This window comes from Vanessa tameamea, chromosome 10 (assembly GCF_037043105.1).
Source record: "Vanessa tameamea isolate UH-Manoa-2023 chromosome 10, ilVanTame1 primary haplotype, whole genome shotgun sequence".
In the NCBI taxonomy this organism is placed as follows: Eukaryota; Metazoa; Arthropoda; class Insecta; order Lepidoptera; family Nymphalidae; genus Vanessa; species Vanessa tameamea.
In genome coordinates, this window is record NC_087318.1 from 12,424,300 (window position 1) to 12,433,124 (window position 8,825).

Genomic DNA, 8,825 nt, shown 5'->3' on the forward strand with positions numbered 1-8,825 from the left:
CATTTAACAAACTATTTAAAGTAAAGCTACCACCGGGATGCAGATTCTACCGAGAAGAACCGGCAAGAAACTCAGTAGTTACCCTTTTTAACATCATTGATTGAGAGCTTGATTAATCTTTTGATATTCACTATGGATTTGCCAAAAAATGGCTTTTAAACGTCGACGAAACTGTTATTGAAATTTTGGAAATAAAATTAAAGTGGAAATAAGTAGTCTTATAAATAAAGTATTATTTATAATTATATTATAAATAAAGATATATTAATCACAAACTCTTAGTAGTGCACAATATAGCAGTTATTAGCAAATCGCAATAAATACATAAAAAGGTTTGTTTATCTTTTTTCTTATTTCCTTTTTCGATGGGAATAGACATATATCTCATAATACTATATTTAAGTATATATTACTGCAAGAATATCTAGCGCAAATCCTACTCTCAGGCTTTTGGACAACTAATCAGACATTAAGATACCATAGACAATTACTACTTTTATGAACTAGTTAGTATTTCCATCTTCGAATTTATAATAAAGAATAATATAACTGATAAATAAATGATAGTGGTCTAAAATAAAAGTGTAAATATAATTTTAAACATGTCATTTATTCGGTTTCGTGTTGTTCTTCCAGTCTGTTTTTCATGATCGTTCCTTCGTTCTCCGCGTCGTTTATTGCTGTAAAAATGGCGCCCGCTTTTACTTTCTTCAATATCTTTTGGTCGTGGAATGGATGATTGTGGGCTGATATCCTATAGAATATGTATAAATTATTTTCTCAGAATTGATTTTTAACGTTTTATATCATCCGCATTTTAAATAGTTTGCCACAAAAGATATTTTTATCATAATTGAATTAAACAAAAAATTCTTACATTGATCAAAAGATCAATGAGAGAAATTCTGTTCGCTCCGCAACTGGATGATATTTAAAGTCAGACTCGAATTGTAATATATTTCTAATAGAATATTACCTTTGTACAACAACATCGTCTTTGGTGAAGACATACGCGGGACACTTGCAATTGTTGAGGTACTCCACGCATCTCCACTGCCGGGACATGTCACGATTCGTGTGCTTCAAGTAATATATAAACCTATTTAGGATCATCTGCAGTGAGCCCTGATTGGATACTGTGTATTGTAGTGTGCTGAGGTCTAAAAATATATAATGTATAAGTAGCACAAATTAATAATATCAAATATACAAAGTAAACAGTGAAAAAGGCATTACTATTCTGTGTAAAAAAACTACAAATTCTATGATTTTTAAAAATAAAATTATCTTCCAAGCTATTCTCAAATGTTAAAAAATTATAACTTGAGTTTTTAATAACACGATTATCGCAATTACATATGTGTGGTTCCAGCATTAGATATATTGCCAACAGGAAAAAAACAGTAAATATAGATAAGTATAGGCATGCCTCTCCACATTTTTTTTTTTAAATAAAATACTGCTGACTTCTATTAGTTATCACACGCATACTATGACGTTCTATTAGCCCGAGCATCACACACTCATACAAAACGTAGCACCTTATGGAGTGAATACATCCATAGCAGCATTAAGTATATTATAGGTATATTAGGTATATATACATTTCTGTATATTTTCCTATGTCTAAAATATACAGCATAACATGTTATGTTATGTTATCCTGTATATTTTATACATAGGAAAATCAACTTACTCGTTGGATCTTGATTACCAGGTAAGCTATCGATATTTGTATAATTAGGAACCATTTCTGTAGTGACATTGTCTTTTTCATCTGTGACATCAATCTCATACAAATCGTCTATATTATTGTCCATTACTTGTACATCGTTTTCTATTAGGCTGCAGCTAGAATGAGACACCTGTTTATTATTAATAGTTTAAGTTCAACTTAAATTGAGTGTATAAAAACCATCATTCTAACATTTACGGGAATTATAAATTGGCCACCTAATGTTAAGTGGTAGTTGGCACTGTTAAAAGAATAAACTAACTCTTACTACCAATGGAGTTAGAGTATGGTGTAAGTTCCTTGGGCATTTAAATATTAAAAAAAAAAATTCACATTGTATCCTATATGACAATTATTTTGATATATGCAAGCACTGACTATGGATTATTCTGTTTTTTTTTTATAGTGCTGATGCTAAATAAGTGTTTTATTGTATAACTACAAAAATACGAAATATTTTAATTTAACCAAATTTATAACACTATTTTCAATATTTATGTTCCACATATTCGTCATACTTTAAATTACAAAACCTCAAAGTGCTGCTACAGTAGAAATCGTTAATAAAAAGGTATACAATAAAATAAGAAATGTATTACCTGTTCCGTTCTAAGTCAATTTTATTTAGTTCATCATTCTGATTTGAGATTTCAAAGTAACAAATATCCTCCTCTGCTTCTAGGCTTTCTATTTGTGTAGAGAACACTTCTGGTGATTTTTGTTGGTCACTTGTTAGAGCTTGGGACAAATTCTGGAATGTAAACACTTAAAAAAATTTTGATAGAATTTACTTCAGAAGTGGGACAATTAAAGGTTTTCCCTTACTTATTGAAATTTCTTGTATTATAATTTATATTATATTTATATAATGAGTAAAAATACATTGACTAACAAAATAATTAAAATATATTTAATTAAATCGAATTTCTCATACCATCTCTTGTAAACCCTTAATATGCAGCTCTTTAGCTGCATCTATAAGCTCATTTAGATCCTCTATAGCCACCAAAACCTCTCCTGTGTACATATATTCAAGTAATGCTGACAATGTAGTATGGGATATTTTCTGTAATATAAAACTAAATTTGCAAAAGTTTGTTTAGGAATAGAACTTGTGCCTTTTTATAAATAATGAAATTATGTCATATATTTGTATTTAAATACATTAATTATAATCTTATAGTCAGTCTCACTTTCTATTTTGTAATATTTGTAACAATTTTCGGTTAAGTTTTATTAATGTTTTGTATTTTATTAATCAATAAAATTCTGTTTCCAATATAAATAATTAACAATTTTAATAAGTATATATTGTACAGTACTGAATATTGTTTTATATATATTCTATTGTGTTCATAGAAACAATGCAAAATTATAAAAGGAATAATTCAAATACAGATACAGAAATAAAAAAGGTGTAGTACTTACACTTAAAAATATTACAGGATGAGGGCATTGAGCTGTTGATATTAAATCTTTCAAAAAAGGACTACTCAGAGCCATTATAACTTGGTGCACTTTAACGTGATGCCCGTCGGCTGCTAAAGTCATATCAACAAATTCACCATTCTGAAATTATTTTTATTTCATAAATAATAATACACTCCATTACTAAACTGATATGTATTATTGTATGAAACCGAAATTGTATACAGTAAAGAGCAACTTATCATATATTAAGATAAATTATAGGAACAATTAATTACAAGTTCGATCAATTAAATTGTAGTTTAAACCATAAAATTCAGTTATTTATATTATATTGTTTACCTGTTGCAGCAAACTTAATCCGTTACAAATATTTTGGACATGCTCGTCCCATGACAGAGCAAATTGAGATTGTTCCATACTTAATTAAATCAAAAATATTATTTTTCTTTTCGTTTAAATATTCAGTCTGAAGAGTTCTTATAAACATCAGTTTGAAGTTTGAACTGTCAAACGAATTGTCATTGAATGACAGACAGCCCAACAATAACTAATTTACCACAGCTTATATTATTTATTTGATGCAGTGCAAAAGGATTAATTAAGCTCTATAAACTTCTATAATCATTTAGCTTTTGCTATTATAAATATATATAAATAAATGTACAATAATGTTCATTCCTAAATTCATTGTGTACAGATTATTTATGTAGTCAGTAATGATTACATTTGATATACCATATAATTACCTAATTGTAATTAATAAGAGAAATAATATTTTATGCTAGTGGATTGGCTTCTAATTGCCAATTTTAGTATTTCGGAATTAAAAAACTTACATATAAAATGATTGTTGTTTTCTTTTTGTACATTACACCATTACTTTTTGTTACAAAAATCTTGTTCTTTACTTAAATTCTTTAATTGATAAGTTTAATCCTACTACCAATGATGGCCAAAATATTTACAAGAAGCCTTTACTGAACTACTAGGGTCGCAGTCGTAAAATTATTGTTTAATATTAGTATTTAGTAATATCGAATAGGTAATCATAATTCTCAATTTTAATGAAACCTCATTGTATGTACCTATAACTCATGCAGTTCTTTATAGACCTTAAAGTATCATACAGTTTTCCTGTCTGAACTTTATTGAACTGTTTAAATAAAGTTAGGACTTGGAAATGGGTTTTTAATATGTAATAGGGCCGAGATGGTTGGAACGCGTGCCTCTAAACCGACGGTTACGGGTTCAAGTCAAGCACCGCTGAATTTTTATTTGCTTCATTTATGTTTGTAATTCTTTTCCTGCTTGGTCCTGAAGGAAAACATCGTGAGCAAAACTGCATATTGTGTCAAATTGATGACATTCTGCCACACAAGTATCCACAAATCCGAATTGGAGTAGAGTGGTGTAAAAACCTTCACCTCGAAGAAGGGCAGGTGTTAACCAAGCAGTGGAACATTTACCAACTTTTACTTTACTTCACTAAATAAACATAATATGTATTATGACTAACAGTGCTTATATTAAATGTGAAAAAAAATGGACAATATTTTCTGTTATGTTGTATAATTTTTCTTCCCTCTATTATATCTAGATTTAGAATCCTTTTTCGTTTTTGCAAATTCTTCAGCGTTACTCATACTAGAAAACATTTCACCAGATGCAACTTTCTTAGCGATCTTGATATCGTGGTATGGATGCGCATGTCTAAGATGCCTGTAAAATGTAAGATTATTAGATGTTTAACTCTAAATATTATAAAAAGTTTAAGATTATTATTATTTTAACTAATAAAATACCATTTTTGTAGGCCATGACAAGGTCAAAGTGTGTGATAAGTGAGGATTAGGTAAATACTTGATATGTATGGACATCCACTGGTGAATATGATAATACTAATGTAGGAAATAGTAATCGTTGTGCACAATAAAGACGGAAAATGGTTGGGACCGGATAAAATACCTGTAGAAGTATGGAAATTGTTGAAACAGGAAAGTACATTTGTCAGTACCCTGACAAATGTGGCAGCAGCAGTTCAATAGTGCCTATGTTTAAAAATAAGCGAATATAATATTAAATATGAGATGGGATGGGATGAAATTATGAATTGAGTGAAAGTGAAAGGAACAAAACAAAAGAATTGAATAGAAAATCAAAATGCACCAACTGAAATATGTGGGAAGGGAAAGCAAATTATGATTCCTATTATTAAACACGGACACTTTAATTAATAAAAAAACTGTTATATATCACAAAGTCCATGAAACTAAATTTGTGCAAAGATTTTCTATACTAACCTTTGGATAACCTTATCATTTTTAGTAATTACATATGCGGGACACTTCGTGTTGATGTAGTTTATGCACTTCCATTGTGAATGACCAGATGCACTTGTACTTTTATATTTAAGAAAATATAAGTGCCTATTTAATACCAACTGCAACGAGCTTTGATTTGATATTGTGAAGAAAGGAGTTGGAAAATCTAAAAGATAATATATGAATGGTATAATACTGGTATTATATGAATAGCAGTCACATTTGTTTTTCTTTAAATTATGTTATTAAGTTATTATTATAGATAAAGATTATACAGATATATATATTTAATCAAGTAAATATACACATGTTATTTAATTTATAATATTAAGAACTTACAAAAGGACTACAGTTTTTAAGATTAATATTCCAATTACTATTAGCTTTACTTGAATTATGGTCATCTAATTGGGAACAAATTTTGAATAATATATTGAAGTCATTTCATAATTCAATCATACCATTGCTATCTTGATTGATAATGAAAGAAGAATTATCAGCATTTTTAGAATTGCTACTGCAAGCTATCTGGGACATAGCTGGATCATTCACTTTTCCGTCATTACATTCTAATTGTAATTCAACTTCCTTCTCAAAAAGATCTTGGTTATTATTAAATTCATTTTTTGTGAGATCATCTGTCATGCTAAATCTGAAATTATTATACAAATGTGTTTCACTTATTACAGTTTTAAGTATAACATCTGCACATTTCACAATTGGATACCAGTAGGAAGGTACCACAAGTACCATTAGGTGGTGGGAAAGTAACAAAATCAGTCTTAAAGAGAATATGAAGCAAATAGCTAGCAATAAATCTGTTTAAATCTTTGCAGTTTTATTAAGAATATAAAATGATATATAGTACCATTTTTAAAATTGTATAGTGATACACTTACTGCTCCTCTGATTCCTCTAAAGTTTCTATTTTGGTCTGTAATAGATCATTTTTATCTTCTGAACTATTTGAGTCTATTATGACACTAGGATCAATTAAATTGGATGGTAAATTTGAGGATGTTGTTTGTGACGTCTGTAATACAAATAATATAAATTATATTCAGTACAAAAAAATATTGAAATTAAATTTAAAAGTAAATGAGTAAATAAGTAAATACTAAATTTGAAAGTATATATATATATATATATATATATATATTTAACAACTCTTACAATTTTGTAATAATGAAAAAAAATAGTATAATAGGTATATCTATAAATATAAATATTTTGTTGGCTGGTTTAAGTTTATAGGGTATTGTAATAAAATTGAATGGAATTTTCTATCATTATCTTCAGATTTAACAAATTAAAAGTGCTCTTTAAAAATTATCATATTTTATTTTATGAAACTTGCATAAAACAAAAAGTGCCATAAATATGCTTTAATCAAACATTGTTCTTCCATATGTCAGTGAAAATTATACTGATGTTGAGATATAAATCTGAAATTAAATTACCATTTCTTGTAATCCTTTGATCTGTAATACTTTGCCGGCTTTTATCAAATCATCTAGTTGTTCTTTAGTTACTTGTACTTCTCCTGTATATACATAATCTAATATTGAGCATAAAGTTTTATATGATACATTCTAGAAAAAATATGGAAATTACAGACAATGTAAACATTTTTAATATTTCTTTTTGAGCTCTAATTTCTATACCTTATTGACGCAGAGGCCAGTCAAAATTATTAAAAAGTAGATTTTGATATTACTTTAACATAATATCATTTCATGGTTTTAATTAAACTTATCATAGCAATTAGTTATATTCTTAATCACCAAAACTATAATATGATACTTTTCATAAGAGTGACATAGAGATTCATATACCATTGCAATAAGTTTAAATGATATTAATACTTACATTTAAAAATATAACAGGGTGTGTGCATTGTAATGAAGCTATGATATCTTTGATATATGGGCTAACAAGGGACAGTATCATTTGATGAGCTTTTAAGAAGTATCCATCAGCTGCTAAAGTCATATCCACAAATTCACCATTCTATAAAATAAAATTAAATAAGAAATACAAGAAAACATTTTTTTTTTAGTATGAGTTTTAATAGAATATCCAAAGAAAGAACTTACCTGGCGGAATTTGCTTAAACCGTGACTTATGTTAAGCATATGTTGCTCCCATGACAAGGAAAATTGTGTTTCTAACATTGTGTTCAACTTTCAAAAGTATCTTTTCACAACGATATGATTTTTATACCTATATACCTCTCTATATTTATAAATAATAAAGATTAAAGAAATGCCGAAATAGATCAATCAAAACAATAACATAACAGCAGAATAAAAAATCTATGTTCATTTATGTTCTCTTGGAAATCGCTAAGCCAAGATATTACAATATACAGCCTAAAAAATAAATTGTGAAACAAAATATCTTTTGACAATTGTCCCTTTTTATTGCTATCAGTTAAGGATATAAGTTATTTACAGCAGTATTTTTTTAGAACAGTCAGGCTCATGACTAATTTTCAGTTATCATATATATAACAATTTCGATGCATTATTCAAGTAAAGTATTGTTATTTCTCAATAATTTACTTGAATTTGAAATTATTACATCAGTATTAACTTCCCATTCCTGATAGGAATATTCGACTATTAATTTAATATATGAAAAATCATTTGCATTTTATAATGTATAATTCTTAAGTGTCAATCATGCCGACATGGCCCAGTGGCTAGAACATCTCATGATTTATTAACCAACAACGACAATAACAATCATTACTGATTGTATGCTTAATTTGTATTATATATTCATTAAATACTCGGCCTTGAAAAAAAACATCACCAGGAATGTGCAGTTAGGTCCGTACAGTGACGGCGAAAGAATTCAATTCACTGCCTCTCTTTCTCCCGTGGTTGTCGTAAGAGGCGATAAGGGATATCTGAACGATCATCTACTCGTCTGGTGGTAGGTTGTTAATCATAGGTCTGGCTTGTTGCCACCGTACGCATGGTGAAAAACTCGTAAAGTGGATACTTGCAGTCGCGTTTCAGTCAACGTACAGCCCGTGCCTGAGCGAGCTTTGCCGCGATAAGTGGTCCGGTGGAGGCGACAGTCCATCATATTGATCTAGCGGACACCGGGAAATCCAAAGAAACGGCTTTTCCGCTGGCCGCCCGTGGTAAAGTATAAGGGCCCAAGCGTGCCTAACCAACTCTTGAGGATGCTTCACCATGCCATGCATAATTCTGATACCTGTTGTGTATCCACCAACACGCATAGGAGCAGCGTAGTAGAATAAGCCTTTCCGCAAAAGGAGAGAACTTAGTTATGGCCTATGGCAAATTTACAAGCTACTACTTTAA

At 29.1% G+C, this 8,825-nt stretch overlaps 2 protein-coding genes across 3 annotated transcripts; both read right to left on the reverse strand.

The window, feature by feature from the left end:
- Window positions 1-589: 589 nt before the first annotated feature.
- On the reverse strand, window positions 590-3,701 carry LOC113399793 (protein abrupt-like). The gene is made up of 7 exons (XM_026639065.2): window positions 3,506-3,701; window positions 3,164-3,304; window positions 2,670-2,801; window positions 2,335-2,486; window positions 1,697-1,851; window positions 977-1,160; window positions 590-754 (listed from the first exon to the last, which is right to left on the reverse strand). The coding sequence occupies exons 1-7, from the start codon at window positions 3,581-3,583 to the stop codon at window positions 610-612; spliced, it is 987 nt and encodes a 328-aa protein (XP_026494850.1). The 5' UTR covers window positions 3,584-3,701; the 3' UTR covers window positions 590-609.
- A 1,017-nt stretch (window positions 3,702-4,718) lies between these two features.
- LOC113401498 (protein bric-a-brac 2-like) lies at window positions 4,719-7,767 on the reverse strand. 2 transcript variants are annotated; one of them, XM_026641466.2, is made up of 7 exons: window positions 7,584-7,763; window positions 7,357-7,497; window positions 6,948-7,079; window positions 6,387-6,520; window positions 5,949-6,139; window positions 5,467-5,653; window positions 4,719-4,885 (listed from the first exon to the last, which is right to left on the reverse strand). In XM_026641466.2, the coding sequence occupies exons 1-7, from the start codon at window positions 7,659-7,661 to the stop codon at window positions 4,726-4,728; spliced, it is 1,023 nt and encodes a 340-aa protein (XP_026497251.2). In that variant the 5' UTR covers window positions 7,662-7,763; the 3' UTR covers window positions 4,719-4,725. The 2 variants fall into 2 exon arrangements, with proteins under 2 accessions (XP_026497251.2, XP_064072058.1); XM_064215988.1 differs by lacking the exon at window positions 6,948-7,079 and having other exon boundaries at window positions 7,584-7,767.
- Window positions 7,768-8,825: the final 1,058 nt, after the last annotated feature.

Bases quoted from the DNA above. Each gene is read 5' to 3' on its own strand.
- LOC113399793 (XM_026639065.2), bottom strand. From the start codon at position 3,583: ATGGAACAATCTCAATTTGCTCTGTCATGGGACGAGCATGTCCAAAAT. The intron at 2,487-2,669 runs GTATGAGAAATT...TTTACATTCCAG, and splicing joins TTAAGGGTTTACAAGAGATG to AATTTGTCCCAAGCTCTAAC. The intron at 755-976 runs GTAATATTCTAT...CATATTCTATAG, and splicing joins GACGATGTTGTTGTACAAAG to GATATCAGCCCACAATCATC.
- LOC113401498 (XM_026641466.2), bottom strand. From the start codon at position 7,661: ATGTTAGAAACACAATTTTCCTTGTCATGGGAGCAACATATGCTTAAC. The intron at 7,498-7,583 runs GTAAGTTCTTTC...TTTATTTTATAG, and splicing joins GTTTAAGCAAATTCCGCCAG to AATGGTGAATTTGTGGATAT. The intron at 4,886-5,466 runs GTTAGTATAGAA...TACATTTTACAG, and splicing joins AATGATAAGGTTATCCAAAG to GCATCTTAGACATGCGCATC.